At 39.8% G+C, this 19,006-nt stretch overlaps 1 protein-coding gene across 1 annotated transcript; it reads left to right on the forward strand.

The window, feature by feature from the left end:
• The first annotated feature begins 21 nt into the window (after positions 1 to 21).
• dstyk (dual serine/threonine and tyrosine protein kinase) lies at positions 22 to 18,692 on the forward strand. The gene is made up of 14 exons (XM_051416363.1): positions 22 to 1,156; positions 2,838 to 3,244; positions 7,219 to 7,725; positions 7,905 to 8,100; positions 10,955 to 11,193; positions 11,527 to 11,610; positions 11,705 to 11,881; positions 14,619 to 14,748; positions 15,469 to 15,625; positions 16,218 to 16,350; positions 16,465 to 16,578; positions 17,030 to 17,144; positions 17,437 to 17,571; positions 18,075 to 18,692. Exons 1-14 carry the CDS (start codon positions 958 to 960, stop codon positions 18,260 to 18,262), a joined length of 2,781 nt encoding a protein of 926 aa, XP_051272323.1. The 5' UTR covers positions 22 to 957; the 3' UTR covers positions 18,263 to 18,692.
• Positions 18,693 to 19,006: the final 314 nt, after the last annotated feature.

A 19,006-nucleotide genomic window follows, 5' to 3' on the forward strand; every position in this document is an offset into this window, starting at 1 on the left:
ACTGCACCGCGCCATCCCGAACCGCCCTTTCCTCTGTCCCTAACTTTGGCCGTGTCGACTTTCTGTTTTGCAGTGATTTGATTGCTCGATCCCAGCTATGTAACTTGGCTCGGACACACCTCGCCCTGCACCAGCACGGACCCTCCTCTTCATCTTCATCACGGGAGAGAAGAAACGAGCGAGCTCCTCCAGTCAGCCGTGCTGTCGTTCGCTCTCCAGGGTGGAAGATGTCCGCTGGTTTCTCCGGGCCGGAGCCAGTTTAGGAAGATCTTTTCCCCCCGCGGAGTCTCATCGGGAAAACGTTTCATCGCTGTCGTTTAACTAAAGAGGCAACTGTCAGAAGTTGTGGGACCCCCCTCTCTGTCTAAAACCCGGAGCTGTATGGCTGTGAAACGGCGCCCTGGACTTTCTACCTCCAGTTAAAGGCCGACGTTATGTCTTCAGTGCCAGGCCAAGGCGAGGACGGGCAGGAGATGCCTTCAGGCTAACAGCGCTAACCTGATCTGGGGTCGCCGAGACGAGCTGGCGCAACTGTTTCAACGGCGTCAACACATTAAAGTGTTTCTTTTTAAGACACTCCTCAGTGGTTGCAGACAGCCAGTCGGTCGGTTGTGAAGTAGAAAAAAAAAGGTGACACAAGATGCCGAAATAGCGGTTTCACTTTGTTAGCTAATTGTTTAAAATCTCGCATCGAGACAGTTAACAGTTAAGCTAGCTGTGCTGGTCAGCTGCAGTATCATAACAACACAAAGGCAAAGCCCCACTGTCGGGGCTGTTGTCTGTCTAATACACTAATGTTGATGATCTGCCGAGGCCTGGCAGGTGGACAAACATGACTACTAACTATTAACGAGGAAGGTGTGGTAACAGGACTGATTCTGACTTTGGCACCTGCTTTAAACCTTGTAAATCACAACAAGTAGGAAAGAGCAGCAGCAGCAGCTCGACCTGGTGACCATGGAGGGAAACGTGCAACAGCAGAAAGCGACTCCTTTAGCTCGGGAACTGACAAGGACATTTAACAGCTACAACAAACACACCATACAGCTAAAGAAGAACCTGAAGGAGACTAACGCTTTCTTCCGGGAAATAAGGCAGAATTACAGCAATGCTTGTGCATCAACTATGAGCTCGGATTCAGCTTCTCTGGAGGCAGGTAGGTGTGAACAGCGTGCAGCAGCCACATCCCTGCTGTGCACCTCAATGTGTGTGTGTTTAAAAGCATCCTAGATTGTTGCATTAACATATCCATGGCTGTGTTTTACTTCTGTATCTCGACCTGCAGCGAAACAAAAAAAAAAAAAAAAAAAAAGAACTAACAAGTTGCTGCTGCCAAGTGATTTCTCCATCCAGACGTAGACTGAAAGAAATGCATTAATTAGGGTTGGTGAAAACTAAAGAGATTAAGCCCCCTCTCAAAAGCATGAGCAGACTAAGTGCTCCAAATATGCTGAGATTTCTGCCCTCACTACCCGGCTGAAGGGATGTCAGACACTCATTCTTCTATTTTCAATTAATTGAGCCCTGTGTGTGTGGACAAATTTTAATATCATAACATTATATATATATATATATATATATATATATATATATGTATATTATATTGTCTACTATATATAGTTGTACCACATTTCTCCATTACAACTGTTTTATAAAATGTGTTTCACTGCTTTATATATTCTAACATTTCATGAGTTTTGTAAGATTTTTTTGCCCACATGATTCGTGATACTTATTTCTATGAAACATTGATTAAAATGCACAACAGTTGATGGTATGCAGATAAAAATGTAATGCGTCACATCTGCAGGAGTGGCTTATACACGGAGAGGGTTAAAATAATTTCCCTCGGTGTTGAATGAACAATGTTAATCTTAAGATTAGTCATAATCAACAGAAAAAAGGAGACCATAATGTTGCCTTTCATGGGCAGAGCTAAACCCATGTCTTCACCTGCTAACTAGATTCATCTTGCAATGTCTTGGTTACACTTACTTATCTGGACAAAAATGTGTATCACATAGTACAGAAGGATGATACAATAGATTTTGATCTGTTGAGGTTACGCATAATCTGTCAAACACTGAAACAATAGGCTTTACTGCGTCATGTCAGGCCACGAGGGTTGAATGCTAGATTAGAGTTACAGTTACAGTAAAATCACATGTATCTTAGAAAGAAATGCACTGGAATATGAATGTGAGATGAGATAAGATAAGATAAGATAAGATGAGATAAGATAAGATAAGATAAGATAAGGTGAGATGAGATGAGATAAGATAAGATGTTCCTTTATTGATCACCCACAGCAGCATAGGGCAATGTAGTGCAAAAGAGAGTACAGAAGAGGAGGAACAGCAAGATATCACAAAATAAAAACTATAAAAGGGTATATACACTATGCAATATTAAAGTAGGCCATTGCTACTCTCTCCTCTCTTTGGTTATATAACTGTTTTACACTGTGACTCAGCACCACTGAGGATTATGTCTTAGACCCTCAATAATAAGGTTGAATCGGTTCTTCTGTGTGTGCTGATCTTAAGTCTAGATCAGGAAATAACAGCCCGTGGAATGATATCAGATTTTTAATATCTCTATATCTCTATCATGGAACAATAATCTACTGTATATTCTGGAAGTGATGCTCAGCTACAAAGGATAATGTGTCATTGAATGCCCAAATTCTGCCTACAGTGCTGACCAAGAGTTCCTAAAAAGGTCCCAAATTCCAGGAGTGAACAGTGTTTCTCAGGGTTACTGATAAAGTTTTGAAAAACCAAGTTCTGTACTCAGTCCACCTTTGAACATCACAGAAACATCTTCTGTTTCCTCAGGCCAGTTTAGCTTCATCTCTTTTCCCAGCCATGAGGAAGAGTTCCTACGAAACACCGTGGGCGCTGCCCCATACATCCTGGTGCTAGGTCAGGACTGTGCTGCCCGCTACCAGCTGCTCAACTGCCTTCTGGGGGAGAGGCTGCTGCCACTGGGCCCTGAGGCCGGAGAGGCTTGCGGAGGAATCGAGGGAGTCTGCAAGAGGCGGAAGCTGTGTTTCACCCATGGGAGGCAGACGCGGCTCAGCTTGGCGCTGCCTGGCCAGTATGAACTGGTGCATCAGCTGGCGGCCAACTGTGGCCGCTGGGATACGGTTCCCATGGAGGACCTGGAGATTCACGAGGAATGTGAGGATCCGGCCCACAGGCTAGCTGAGCTGGAGATCACTCTCCATCACCCACTGCTACAGGTAGGCCATGGATACAGTGTGATACCTACTAGATCTACTCTCTCAATGCTGGGTCTCATAGCTGGAATGAACAAACTTTCATTCAGAGTTGAGGTACATACAGTAACCATGTATAATGTTGCTCACTTCCTGATTTTTGGAAGAAGATGTAGAGTGAAGGTGAGCTGAGGCAGAAGTACATGCTTTGATTTAAAAACTAAAATTGTGGTCTCTAAAACACTCTGGAAAAGCTTTTAGCAGAACTGATGAAATTAGGCTAATGACATTATCAGCACATTACTAGTTTGTTTTCCAGTTCTAATATGGTACACCCATGCTATCAATAATTAGATTAATTTACTATTAAAAAAACATGTATTCAATGAATTAACTTGTTTGCATATGCCCACACGTCCTTGTATTAGGCTATCTCTGACACATTTGCCTAATCCTCCATTTTCTTTATGTATGTTTGTGAATATCGCTTTGGATGGATGGATGGATGGATGGATGGATAGATTCTTTATTGTCCTTTCAAGAATTATTTGTTGGCTCAGTCTGTACATAACCTCACATAAATATATATACACACAACAAACCACAAGCGAGGCATCAAATACAGCACCTATATACACACATTCTATATGCATAATTTCTACACATGACAAATACCACAGTGTTTTGTTAAGCAATGAAAACAAAAAACTCCCTGGATCTGTATGTGCAGATGGCAGCAATGTGAAGACTAAGAATAATAATTACAGCCATCCTTTCTAATAGTTATATTGTGATTATATAGTGAAGTAAAATTGTTTTAATACCACTTTTTTTTTAAATGAGGTTTGGATTCTTTTAAGGCACACTAATTAAGTAAATTAATGTTATTATTAGTTTTATGTGAAAAACAACATCTTTTCTAATCTTTACATATGTGAATTATGTTGTTGTATATTGGCACAAATAAACAGCCCTTTAATTATGTCATTCATTTCAGTCACATGGCCTAACCCTAACTGCTGGTGTGCTGGTATTTCTTCCTGTAGCCTTTGTCTTCACACATAGCTTAGCTTACAAACAGATTACTGAGCAGAGCTGATTATTTCCTGTGCTGTTGAGTGTTTTACTTTACCTGATTTGTGTTAATGTTCAGAAATACATTCTTTTCCAGTTGCTTTTATCCCGTTGAGGTTTTTAAAAACAGATTCACAGGTCAGTGTTGAATTTGCGTGGAGAAGGGAAGAATTGTTGGGACACAGTGCTGTGTTCATGCTGGTCTTCTTTCAGTGCAACTTGAAAATCACAATATCTTGTGGGGGTGAATTGATTTAGCATGGTGTAAGAATTGTAGTCATTCCTTTTTATGTGTGACACAAGGAAAGTAGTCTCTAATCCTTTACACCAAGGCCCCTCAGTGAGCATCACACAGCCCCAGAAACTAGGCTCTGCCTCAGAGCAGCCCACCCGCCCAACCCCCTTACGTAATGCCACTGGTCTGGTGCGATTCACATGACTAGGTCATGTTAAAAAATCCCAAACCCTTTTGCTGTGATGAAGTTGTCATGGTTATAACTGAAAGCTGGGACACTGGTTGTTTATGTTGTTAAAAAAAACCCTTTTTGTTTTTTTGAATAACCAAAGTCAGGATTTTGTTGTAGCTGTGTGGAGAAGACCTATTGACAACTTTTGTTCATTCAATTTGTACTAATGTTGACACACATTATAGTGTGAATAATTGAATTACAGTTCACGTTTAAAAGTTATATATTAATGTATTACTGACACTGCTTGGTAAAGCCCTTGGTATAGAAGCTCTTTTCATTGTCTGTCATCGTGTTGTACACAAACAGCATGTTGGTAAAGTTGAGTGTCTTATCTCAAGTACAATAGATGAACGCCTAGAAGGCACATTTCTGTTGACTGAACTGCGTGGGATCTGCAATCCCGTATTTGGGCCAAAAAGTTTGTCACGCTTGCTTGTGAGGACCTCAGAGGCTTTAGTAGTTGAGTTATTGTTTGTAATAATAATACAAACTTTGTCATAGATGAGAGGCAGAACAATTTAATGTGTATGAGGATTACTTTCATTTTTTGTTTGCTGTTTTCTCCCATGCTCAAAGAACATCAAATGCTACTTTGCTAATCTACAAATTTCCATCAACCAGGATTTTAAACACAGGTTTGTCTCAAACTAAAGCAGCACTCAGTTTGTGCTGAATGAATAAGAGATTAACATGTTTATGTTGGAGTAAACGAAGGCACAGAATCTCTCTGCTTACTGTGGTATTCACACACTCTTGCCATAATCGCAGTAACCTGTTTGAGGCCAGCAGATGAGAACCAACTTGCTAATTAGCCTTCTCTTCATTTATTTTTTTTTTTTACTTGTGCTTTCCACCTAAACTTAAGCACCCACACAACATAAAGGGTGCTATCCTGTCGCCATGTTTTTAAAATTCTTTTAAGGTACATATAGTGTTACGTTTATTGCTACTGCTCCATGAATTCACATAAGAAAGTCTGCTTGTTAGCAGAGGCCTGTGATATTAGCAGTCACTCTTAAAATATATTAATGGAAGAAAATTCTTATTTCTTACATTTGTCTTGACTGTGTTTATTTATAAAACTGAGTCAGACAGTAGCATTAATACTGTTACTCATACTGACACTCTTTGAAACATAGTAACTTTAAAATAGGCCAGTTACTTGAGGGTTGTTGTTGTAAACTAACTGTATCGAGGCAATTTTGTAGGCAACATTGTATTGATTTTGATTGGTTGTGAACAAATGTTTGCAGGCTATCTTTGTTCCAAAGAGACTGCTCAGATGGGCTCAGCTCTTGTTTCTTGGAGACAGGACTGACTGTCTCCTTTGTGTAGCTGTTGGTCATTTTTGCCTCTTTTCTCTGGCTGTCTTTTCCCTCGTTATGGTCTCCCTCTGAAGCTGTCTCTGAGAATATTTTGTTAATGTTGTTATTTAGCAAGGGTTAAGAAAACCTTTTTACTTGTGTCATTTTTCTACCATGGCACAGACATTCCCAAGACCGCCATAAATATTTACTTTCCACTATGTGTTCAGAAATAGAAGCAGCATGTGATGGATGTGTTTTTTTCTTCTTCATTTTGCAGTGGAATCCCTTTGAACATCTTGTGGCATAAATTGGTTTGAAAACCGTGTTTCAATTCCTTTGGGCACTTCATACAACAGGGGTTATAGTTTTGCTTTTAATTTGCTTGTTGTTCTGCATTTTATGTTTGGAAGTTAAAACATTGGTTGATCTAAATGACACAAAACATATTAGAAGCATTAGCAGGCACGGAGCAACGTTAACATTCAGTTGGAGTGATGATACTGCCCACTTGCTAAATTAAAGTCCAATATTCACTCATCTTTTAGCTCTGTTTTTGGTCTTCACCAATTCCTGAGGGAAATATCTGCTCTTTAGCAACTAATCCTCCCACTATATTCACCAGCTAGCCGCTAACTCTTCCTCTCTGTTATTTGGTGTTGACCCGGTAGCGTAGAGTTGTTTTTATTTTTAGAACTTTTTCACAGCTGATGGGAACGAATCAACAGTAAAGTTATGAGTCTTAAAACCAAAACAATGAGCTAAAAGAGGCCTAAAAACTATGTAGAGTTGAGAGGAACGGCATAGTCAGGTGATTATTATCAGTGGGGTGCAATGAGCAACACTTTTCAAAAATACATTCATGAATTTGTTTAATACATTTTAATTATTTAAAAACAACAATTATAGAAGCTTTATGTTCCTTTTACCTCCATTTTTGGTTCAGTGACAAATCGCAGCAAACATTTTAAAGTAGTGTCTAGTGTTGTCTGCATGGCTGTATTTCTTTATGAAGAAAATGAAAATCTGTTGTTGTTTAATTTGGGTGAAGTGGGCTTTTTACTGAACCAGGTTTCCTAATAATTTTCTTGTGTGTAAACCAATTGGCTTGAACTTAAAGTTTTGTGGTGTCTTTGTTGTTCGTCACCAGGAAGCAAAGGTCATGGTGGTGCCGTGTCCTAGTGTCCAGCCCATAGAAGAAGCCCTGGAAGACTGCACTCGCAACGTGATCCCCATCATACTGTATGCCATCAACCAGGACTCCCTAAGCACAGAGCAGGTGGCGGATCTCTGGAAGGTCAAAGAAATGCTCTCCTTTCCCATCTGTTTTGTTCGTATCCCTGACACCATGCCAGCAGCCTCCCCAGAACCCAGCCGTCGTGCAGAGAAGGAAAAGGAGAGGGAGAAGAGTGCCCTCCATAAGCAGCTTCTCTCTCTCGGCTTCCTCGGTAACCCGACAGGAAACTGCTCCTGTGGTGCCCCTACACAGATGCCCACCCCGGGTGCCAAGCCCCAGAGCATGCTCGGCGAGACTTTCGAACGACTGCATCGGTTGCTGGTGCCGTTTGCTCGCCAAGTGCTTCAAAACCAGCAGGTGGAGGCTGCCAACCTGCTTAATGGGCTGCATTGTCGCTGTCTAGATCTTTTCATCAACCAGGTGAGAGGACGATGCCTCCTAGCACTGTTCGTGTGTATGTCTCATTGTTACCCCGAGGGAAATTCAAGCATGTGACAGTTGTTACTACCACTGTGAGAAATGCTTAGTGTTAGACTGCGCAGTATGCCCCTGAAAAATCCCCAACAGACCTTTGTCCTGTCTACTTCACTTCCCTGCAGGCCTTTGACATGCAGAGGGACCTGCAAATAACACCACGCAGGCTGGAGTACACTCGTGAGAAAGAGGGTGAACTCTTCATCTCCCTCATGGCCATCGCTAACCGCAAACAGGAGGAGATGAAGGAGATGATTGTGGAGACACTCAGCTGCATGAAGGAGCAGCTGCTGGAGGATGCTGCCAATCTGGAGTTCACAGGTTAGTGAATAAACACCCTGGATAAATGCCACAGAGGTTTCTCTCCTGTGGGTTATCAAGATGTTTTTATATTATTAAGGAAGCTATTGTAAAATTTTACCACGTTTCGAGTGGTGGAATGTACAAAGATCACATGATTAAAAACAGTTTGAGTTGGTGCACTAATAATGGAACAAAGAATTTTAACTTGTTTTAATAAAGACTTAAATGAACAGATTCTTGATCATTGCAACCCTTGTTGTCTTAAGAAGAAACCAAATAAAATCCAGATAAATATTAACTTAAAGCTACAAAAGTAAGGAAATAAATGTTTTACAGCGTGCAAACTAATGCAAATTAAATCACAAAATGATTTTTATTTTGTACATTGCCTCAACTGGGTTTTTTATATCTGTGTACTTTAATTTAAGTAGCTTTTTTATTGTTTGTTATGATGTAGTATATACATACTACTAATAAATTACTAATGGATTTACGTGCTGTGATTTTAATGGCCTTGGCGGACTTTTGACTTTGTTTTTTCATGTGCTGTGGTTTGGGATCAGTAAAGATGATTTATACATTTGTGTGATGTTGTCTCTGCTGCTGTCAGACTTCTTGGAACAAGCAAATAATCTTTGCAGTGCTTATTACACACACACTATTAAGCTAAGTTTTTTTTATTTCACATGCTTCAAATTGTGACTTCAAAATAAGGAAACAAGCTCTGATTCTTTTCATTTTAATTTACTTATTTCTTGTTAAAAGGCTAAAGTATTTATGAGCAAGTCATTTGTGTAATTAAATTGGTAAATATTTTTTTATTCCAAGTGATTTAATCGTTTAAATCAAGCCCCTGTTTGATCGTATAATATTGTTGTGGACTATGTTTTTGTGTTTTTTCTGCAAAAAATATGTATTGTATATAAAATTGGAAGCATAGTCCCTCCATAGTCCCCAGTTACATTCTTACACCATATTTTTACCGCAAGCCACGTGCGTCTCCTAGCATAAGAGGACAGTAAAAGGGTTGATTGATAGTCATATCCACATATTTCAGTACAATTGAAACCCTCTTTTCAAAGTAAAAGCACTGCAGTAATATTTTATTTAACATGACTTCACTTGTGAAAGAATTTCCGGAAGTGATCCGGCTGAAGGGAAGTATCTTTCCACTTCCTCTCTCTCTCTCTTTCTACCTTTCTCTCTCTCGCTTTCTCTCTCTTGGGTAAACAAACTACATGTGACTGCTTTCTAGTTATCACTTCACATTAACATTTAAACTTCATATGGCATTGTAAATTAAATGATATTTTGAATTTTCATTGACATTACACAGGGATAATTGTATGAGGAAACAGTGCTGGCAGCAGCAGCAGCAGCAGCTCGCCAAATGAGATTTGCTCTGAGCCACAGTAACTTTGATTTGGTGGTTTTACATAGGATTACTCAGAAATTACCACATGTGTGCCTTTGATTTTATTTTGCTCTTACGTCTTCAACTTACTGAACAATGATTCCCTCTTTATCATTTCTCTATTAAAGAAATGTCTCGTGGTACCCAGACTGCAGGCTATTCAGATTATTTTCATTTTTATCTATTCTCTCACTCTGTCTCTGACGGAGTAGAAACAGACAAGTGACTTTCCTTTACCAGCCAGAGGTTTCTTATGTGCAGCCTCAGTTACTCAAGGATAGTATTTTTATGTTTTTAGGCTTTAGTCAGACCTGCAGTGACGTGTCTGAGCAAGCTGCATTTCACAATCTGCCCACGAAGTGGTTTGATTTAACGTTTGTGAGCGGCAAAAAGACTTTAATTGCGTATTTTACTTCTTTCCGAAGAAGTTGGTCTTCTGGTTTATCTGCGGATTTTCTAAGAAACAGTTTCTGTTTACATTCGGTTTACATTCATATTAACTTGCTGGCAGTCTTCTACTTCCTGTTTTCTGGTGCATTGCTGCATCTCTGCTCGTCAAAAACTACACAGATTACCTCAAGTTATTGATTCCAACCAAAGTGTGCTGTCAGTTGCCAGCTAAAACGAACACATTTTAAAACAACAATGCTGCAATGAATCTTACCTTAATGAAGTTGATAATGTTCAGTTTTTGCTGAAACTCTTTTAGGGATGTTGATTTCATTCAGTAGTTTTTTTTGGACTGCAGTTTGTGGTTCTGCTCAGTTTTATTGCGTTATACAGAGATGTGTTTCTATTATTTTTATACTGATGAGGGTAGACTAAATAACCAAAAGACTTCTCTGTATAATGCAATACAGCGTCCTTAATTAAATAATTGAATAAAAGACCGTAATCTTTTTGGTCTTGTCGCTGTCTGGAGGGAGTTTCTCTCCCATGTGTTTTTTGCTTCAGTGCAGCCTTTTACCTGAGTCATCTGAAGGAACTGTATTTAGTGTTTATTTACGTCATCTCTAGATCTTTTGTGAGGATTAAATAATTACTCTTATTGGCTTTTTGTTCAAGGGACTTTAGTTGCACTTGCAGTGGTGTGGTAAGTGTGGTTTGTTCGATCTCTAATGCTCTCTCCTGCCTGCGGTTAAACTCTACTGTGGGCAGGACTGCCTCTTCTCTTCTAGTGACAGGGAGAAAAGCTCCACATATTTTGCTCATGAACATTTCCCCAGTCTCTTTAACATTAAATTATTGTAATCTATTATTTCCAGACTTGGTATAATACAAACCCTTATGTTGTGAAATCACCTGTTGTTCCCATGCCTCAGTGCATTGTTCAACATCAAGTGACTTTCGTACTAATATCTGACAGCATTAATTCATCAGGATTTCTCTGTGCTAGTTTGGTTACATACACACATTACATACATATTAACTTGATGAATTTTTTTCTGTCAACTGCAGACATCATTGTAACAACTAATGGAGAGCCTGTTACGTCAAAGGAGATCAAGTCCTGCATCCACCAGATCCAGGAGCTGATAGTGGTTCGTTTGAATCAGGCTGTGGCGAATAAGCTGATCAGCTCTGTGGACTATCTGAGGGAGAGCTTTGTAGGAACTCTGGAGCGATGTCTCAACAGTCTGGAGAAGTCTCACATTGATTCTTCCGTCCACAATATCACTTCCAATCACCTCAAACAGGTGGGCAGCAGTTTGTGAAAAAACGGGAACTTTATTTAGTATGCTTGTCAAGAATGTTATTGTTGTGAAGATGCTTCAATGTTAGCAGTATGATCGTATTTATTGATCTTGGTTATAAGCTTTGCATTTTATAATAATAATAATATGAAATTGTTAAATAAAAGTAAATAGGTTGTCAGACAACTCACCAGCCCTGTTCTCTCTCTCTACTATTTATTTAACTATTTTAACCTAAGTGTGTATTAACAGAATCAAACCAAAACAAAGAGTTTAACAGAGACACTTTTTTCACAGCATTTCCTGCATATTTACAATTGTTCTCCTCTGTCACAGTTATTAAATGCTGCCTATCATGTGGAGGTCACTTTTCATTCAGGATCTTCTGTCACAAGACTCTTCTGGGAGCAAATCAAACAGGTCAGTGTATAATATATAATAAATTCAGCCATAAGAGTTTCAACCCACATGGGGACTTCTGAAGGAGTGTTCTTACTCTGTGTCTTGCTCCTAGATAATCCATAGGATAACGTTTGTGAACCCTCCTGGCATCACACCAGAGTGGAAGCGGAAAGTGGCCCAGGACGCCATAGAAAGTCTCAGTGCTGCCAAACTGGCCAGAAGCATCTGCTCTCAGTTCAGGACTCGCCTAAACAGTTCCCATGAGGCCTTTGCAGCATCTCTGCGCCAGGTGAACTTTCTTCCTGCTGCCTTTTTATTGTTTTATTACGCTACTCTCTCTCAATGCCTCGCCTGCAGTGCCCTGTTGAATTCCCACTATCATTTTGAATATAACATACATATATATATATATATATATATATATATATATATATATATTTATATATATAAAGTCTCTCAAAGACTGATAGTCTATGCCTGATGTAACATGACTTCTAAGACTACTAATTCACACATCAGGTGACAGAGCATGGGGATGGATCATTTCCATAAATTAAACATTAACTATTGTCTTTAGCTTAGTCCTTTTGTCATACACATTTCTCTGCCAAAGAGCTGTGAAGGACCTCAGGGGATTCCCTTCTCTGCTTTGTAACTTTGAATTAATCACCTGACCAGAATAAAAGCTTTGTGTGAAATCCCCGGTGATTTACCTGAATGGCTCGAAAACCTTTGAACCTCGAGTATCTTTGGCTGGTATGATTTTTTTATTTTATTATTTTTTTTAATGCACTTTCAAATGACATTGACAAACTGTCTGACAGCTCCATAATGTCTTCAGTGACATCTCTACAGACAGCTTTTATTGGCTCTCAGGCCCTCTCGTGCTATAACAAATTGTTCCTCTTCACATGAATTGTTTCGCCTGTTAGGCCCCAATATGCAAATAGCTGCAGCTGCCTCCATGAAGTCCCTGACTGATCTGTTTCAGTCAAATTGCCCCGATGATGATAATCATCACATGATAGACAGTGTGGGTCACATCACTGACTGCATTTCCATGCTTTTCGAATTCTTCGCCCCTAATGCAGTTACACAAACACACTGATTAATTGTCGGAGTCTTATAGAGGAGGTGATGTTGGGTGATGCTTTGTATGTTCGGGGCTTTTGATGAACAGAAATATCGTAATTTAATTTAGATAGTTCACTGAGTGATTAATGCAGTGTAAACAAGTCAACCAATAAATTAACATTATAGTTATGTCACGTTCCTGTCCATGACTAATAGAGATTGAAGCTGGCCTGCAGTATGTCAGTATGCTGTATGATATAGAGGTGTTATGAATGTGAATACAAAGCGTGCTGTAAAGGCAAAGTAGGGAGGATTATCAGAGGAAAGCTTTCCTTGTCACACAGGAATTTAAAACCAGGGTCCTTTTTCAGCCCTGAAAAGAAAACATGACAAAGACACTCAGCACTTTGTAAGATCCCCCAAGTTGCGACAATGTGATGTAATTGCTTGATAGTGAGTGGTGAGTGAAGTATGGTCAGAGTAGTTACAGACGAGTTTGGGTCAAATTTCCAGGCCCTGTTTTTCCCTTTTTTTTTTTTTTTTTCTTTAGCTCAGTCGGCTACAGCACATGAGGGTTTCTGCTTTCACTCCTGACTGTATAGCAAAGCATGCCACGGCTTGCTGCATGCAAACTGTCTCATTTAATTGTTTTTGCTGCACATTATCTGCTACACAGCATCAGACCCAAACACTTGTTTTGGCCAGTCTGTGACAAAAAAAAATTTGATAGCAGAACTGTGACAATTCAGTTCATAAACGACAAAATCTGAGTGAATAAAAGCAGAATGGAGATCAGATGAGGTCTTCATAGTCATGATTTTCCTTTAAAGGTCCAGTGTGAAACATTTAGGAGGATCTATTGGCAGAAATGGAATATAATATTCTTAGGTATGATTTCATTAGTGTATAATCACCTGAATGTAAGAATCGTTTTTTGTTTTTGTAACCTTAGAATGAGCTGTTATTATCTACAGACACTGCGAGTCGCCTCCTGTAGAGACCGCCATGTTGAACCACCATGTTTCTACAGTAGCCCAGAACACACACTTCACAGCAGGTTCTAATTCCCAGTTCATTAATACAGATGTAAGCAGTGTTCAGCAAGTTGCAGTCTGCAACATCACTACTTGATGCCACTAAATCCTAAACACTGGTCCTTTAACACATCAAAAAAATGTTTTACTTGTTACCTAACATTAGAAATATTGACAAACTCAGCACACTTTACCAAGCAAATAATTAAAATAACAAGTAATAATTCAAAACTTAATTATAACAATAAACTTAATTATTATTACAGCTTTCAGGCATCAATAAGATACTAGTGTGATTGTGATGGAAGGATCATATGACAAGATGCCAGACAACAGAACACAATGTTAACATGCTGATTTTTTAAAAGAAGTATAGCTCAAACCCGTTTGTCACTGACTACAGACACATGGTGACTCAGACTAATGGACTGTCGCTGGCTAGTGAGCAAACTGTACAGTATGTCCATTCCCATGTTGACTTTAAAGTTCCAGCTGAGCCTAAAGCAAACAGGAGTGATGAGAATTCAACAAAAAAAAAATAAAACCCATCGAAGAGTAACGCTCTGCATTAGTCTGACAAATGATAACATTTTCACAGAGGTCAAGGCAGTAGTCACTGAGAACATGAGGACAGTCACCCTTGGCAACAGTTTCCATGGTGACTGCACCTCCTGACGTCCTAATGATGTAGTTTAAGAAAAGAGGACAGAATTAGATGGACCAGGATGGACTAAGAAGATACAATTCAAACAAATTCTCCAAAAAAAGGATGATTGACACAAGGCACATTCAGGGTTGCTTTAACAGTTACATGTCATCTTCCGAAAACGAAACAACTGTTAACAAATAAAACCAGTCATTTAGCAGCTGCTCTTAATGCTAACCATGAGATGTTATGTCATGTGTTGGTGTTTGTAGCTGGAGGAAGGGCACACGGGGCGTCTGGAGCGCACTGAGGACCTGTGGCTGCGTGTGAGGAAGGACCACGCCCCTCGACTGGCCCGCCTGTCTCTGGAAAGCCGCTCCCTCAGGGATGTGCTGCTGCATGGTGAGTCACCACCAAACCCTCCAGCTGTTCACACACAAAGAGAAATTCGCAGTCTGCTTACAGTTCTGCAAAAACTGATGTTTTTTTAATTTGAGAAGTTGTATCTTTTGTATTAAAGATCTCCAAAATACATATTTTTTAAAACCTGAAATACTAGAAAACTAGAAATATTCTGCGTTGAATAATATTGTGTAAAGTTCAATAACCAAGTGAGAAATTCTGAAAAAATACTACTACATCTACTCCTTCCTGCCCACTGTCAAATACAAAATCTGCAGCCACTGTAGTTTCTCCTTCACACTTGGAAGTTAAGGGTGAAGCCAGTGAGTTGCAATCTGAAACTGCACCACTAGATGCAACTAAATCCTACACACCGGACCTTTAACTGTCTCGCGATGTATTGTTACATTCCTATTTTAAAAGTTTAACTACTACATTAGATGCCTCCTACTTCATCGTAAGTTCTTGAACTTAGGTCTCAGGCGAGCTCAGAGAAACTTTCTCTCTTCAGCAGATGAATGTGAAAACAGTCTTCTAGTGTCAAACTTTGCACATACATTACTCTGCATAGTGAAGGTTAAACATCCAAGCAGAGGAACAATAAGTAAAACACATTTTTGAGTGATTGGGCACTTTAAGAAGATATAATTTAGAACCTCCTTTTTAACTCTGCAACATGTGTTCAGACGTTTAAATAATGGCCGCATTGTTTTCTGACAGGCAAACCTAAGCTCGGACGAGAGTTGGGTCGCGGGCAGTACGGAGTTGTGTACTTGTGTGACAGCTGGGGAGGACGCTACCCGTGTGCTTTAAAGTCCGTGGTACCGCCTGATGATAAACACTGGAACGACCTGGCTTTGGAGTTTCACTACACAAGGTGAGTTAATAAGATTGAGTGTAAAACCGTCATACTTGTACAGACAGCTGCTCGGGCATGATCCCAGCAGCTTTTTTAGTCTTCACGTGAAACTGCCACAGGTACAAAACCCAACACTCATCACAGCTGGCAGTGCATTTTACTGACAGCCACAAGGTATGCATGGGAAATTTAAAGTGTGAGCAGCTTGATCAGCAGATTTTTAGACAGTTGCCTTGTTACTAAAACTCCACCCAGTATGTCAAGAAATAGTTTTGACTGTTAAAGCCTTGAGGGTTTTCATGGCATGTCAGCATTTTAAGGTGCCAGTGTCTTATCATTGTTATCACTATGGAAAACGACATCGTATCTCGTGCCTCGTCTTGTCTGTTATCTTACCCTTTTCATTTTCTGACAAGTCTTAACCTGCAGCCACCTTGTCTTTGCACCTGCATCCCGTCATGATGTGGGACTTTGTGAAACTTTGCTGAGGCTGCCTTAAAGTGGACAAACATACATTAATGTACTGTTACTTCAAACTGGATTATTTTATGATCATGAGACTGAAATATTGGAGTTTCCTCTCGTCTCCTTTGCATGTGTGTTGCTTCAGGACTCTGCCCAAGCATGAGCGACTCGTCGACCTGCACGGCTCTGTGATAGATCACACCTACGGAGGTGGCTCCAGCATCGCTGTGCTGCTCATCATGGAGCGACTGCACCGAGACCTCTATACGGGCCTGAAGGTGACTTGATAATGCACAGAGATGTGTTATTGTTTTATAGGTAAAGCACTGTAATCTTCCACCTCACGCACGCACTTCCAGTTAAGTTTTCCTTTCTTACTCCATCTCTTTCAGGCTGGTTTATCACTGAGGGAGAGACTTCAGATCGCTCTGGATGTGGTGGAGGGGATCCGCTTCCTGCACAGTCAGGGACTCTTGCATAGAGACATAAAGCTAAAAAATGTTCTGGTAAGTTGAGAGGAACTAATAGTTTACACTTTTTACTCACTAGACCTTTTTAACAGCAGACATGTCACAGCAGGAAGAACAAAGATGTAACTGTTAACATTAAAAAGACTGTCCTCCGTCTAGATAAGCTAGTTCCAGCTAGTTCTAGCTCCTCTCACTAGCATGGCTTACTGCAACACTTAACAAAGTTAGTTTCTACTGTGATTTTTCCGCTATGACAAGTCAAAATGTCTGCAGTGAAAAAGGGCATATTTTGACAACAAAGTCTGAAAGACTGAAACACAGAAGCTGAACCCATCAGAGTCAACCTCCAGAAATGGTCAAACTTTTTGAACAAGTAGCTGTAGACATTGTAGATATAAACGAGACATGACTGAACAACTATATTGTGTATTTATTTTTTATTTTATTTGCTATGTGGTCTAACAAGCATTGAACATTCATTTTCTAGTTGGACAAACAAAACCGTGCAAAGATCACCGACCTGGGCTTCTGTAAACCAGAGGCCATGATGTCTGGCAGCATTGTTGGAACCCCCATCCACATGGCTCCAGAGCTGTTTACAGGTACGATGACTGAGCAGTCACACAGTCAGTAGTTTCATCATAAAGCAGCTCCCTGATTTACAACTTAAAACTGTTCAATCAGTCAGAACTATCTGAACAAGCAGTTACTAGTGGCTGACGAAAGATTAAGTCATATTTTTTCAGGAAACCCATTACGTGACCTTTTTACGTACACAATGTTATCAGAAGATGAATTTGTCATTATATGTCGAACTGATGCCTAACTGTGCAAGAATGTTGTATATCAGCCTTTTTTAAGGTTTCCTCTCCATTGTGACTCTTCTCTTCGCAGGAAAGTATGATAACTCTGTGGACGTCTACGCCTTCGGGATCCTATTCTGGTACCTCTGCACTGGTTCAGTGAAACTCCCAGAAGCGTTTGAGAAGTGCTCCAGTAAGGACCAGCTCTGGAATAATGTTAAAAAAGGTACAAAAAAACGTATTTACGTATTATATATTGTTGCTGTTTAATTCTAGTTGGGTTTGTGTTCACACTGATTGTTTTACAAGAAGCGGTAAACATGGCGTTGTCAGACTAACTTGTAACTTATTGATTGGACAATTTTTGGTGAAGTCAGCCGGCATCATCAATGTTAAACGGATCCAAGTGGGGAAATTGTGGTCTGGTGACACTTTAATGCTTCTAACGTGTTTATTTGTAGATCCGTTAAGGAAATGATTGCTTATAAGATTTGCTTCCTTTGACATTTCATGCCCAGAGACGGATTTGATAGTAGTTTAGCTTTCATGTTAAAATCACATATCTACTATCAAAGTCCCCTTGGAAGCGCACAGAGACTCTGGGACTGGTTGATAGAAAACGTTTCCTCAGAAGACACGTCAGTCTTCAAACAGGAAGCCTTTATGTTCACTATCTGAGGAAACTCTGCTGTTTCTGTCTGTCTCACTTGTCGTCCACGTCGCCCCCAGGAGCCAGACCCGAGCGGTTGCCCAGTTTCGATGAGGAATGCTGGCAGCTGATGGAGGCCTGCTGGAACGGGGACCCTTCCCAGAGGCCCCTGCTCGGTATCGTGGAGCCCAGCCTGCAAAGCATCATGCGCCGACTCTGCAACTGCGGCTCAGAACAGAAAAGTAGCAGCCTCGAGGACTCAAACTGAAAACACTCCAGACAAACTAACACACGTGTGATAGGAATTCTGATCAGGAAAGTATTTTGTATTTATTAAGAATGGAGAAGAACAGGTGACCAATGAATAATGTCCTCCTTGTTCAGTTGTTGGATTTACGTTATTTATGAGGAGTTGATACAGACCAGAAGTTTGCAAATATGTGTGTTTTATTGTTTGTGCTTTGTCTGTGTATTTCTATACAAACTCTACAATATGCTTCCATCGTAGCTCCTGTGCTAATTGCTACTCGGTCGTAGGATTGTTACTAGATGCAAATTGTTTTAAAAGTAGTCCATTCCCAGTATTATGAAAAAAATATAAATATATAAAAGATTAATTTTAGATTGTATTTAAACTGAACATTTCTGCATCTATACAAATACATCTTTTTTTTAATAAAATGATCTGTTACAACACATTAATGTGTCATAATTGTTAGTTTATTACTGAGGATTTTAACATTATTCTTTAAATCTGTGGTTCAAATTGTTTTGCCTTGTGACTCATTTAAACAAGACCCTTTGTCTTTGTTTGACTAATTTCAGAAACTTTAAGGAATTACGTTTTTTCAGTAATTCATAATTCGCAAAATTTGAGAAAAGCCAGAAAAATAAGCAGTTAGTGTAACAGAATTATTCTTTTCTTTCTGCTTTTCTTTCCTGTAAATCTCTCGTGGTGCCTCAGATTTACATTGGAAATCACTGCTCTAAACATTACAAATGTTTGGAAATG

The sequence above is a fragment of the Dicentrarchus labrax genome, unplaced genomic scaffold (assembly GCF_905237075.1).
Source record: "Dicentrarchus labrax unplaced genomic scaffold, dlabrax2021, whole genome shotgun sequence".
Lineage (NCBI taxonomy): Eukaryota > Metazoa > Chordata > Actinopteri > Moronidae > Dicentrarchus > Dicentrarchus labrax.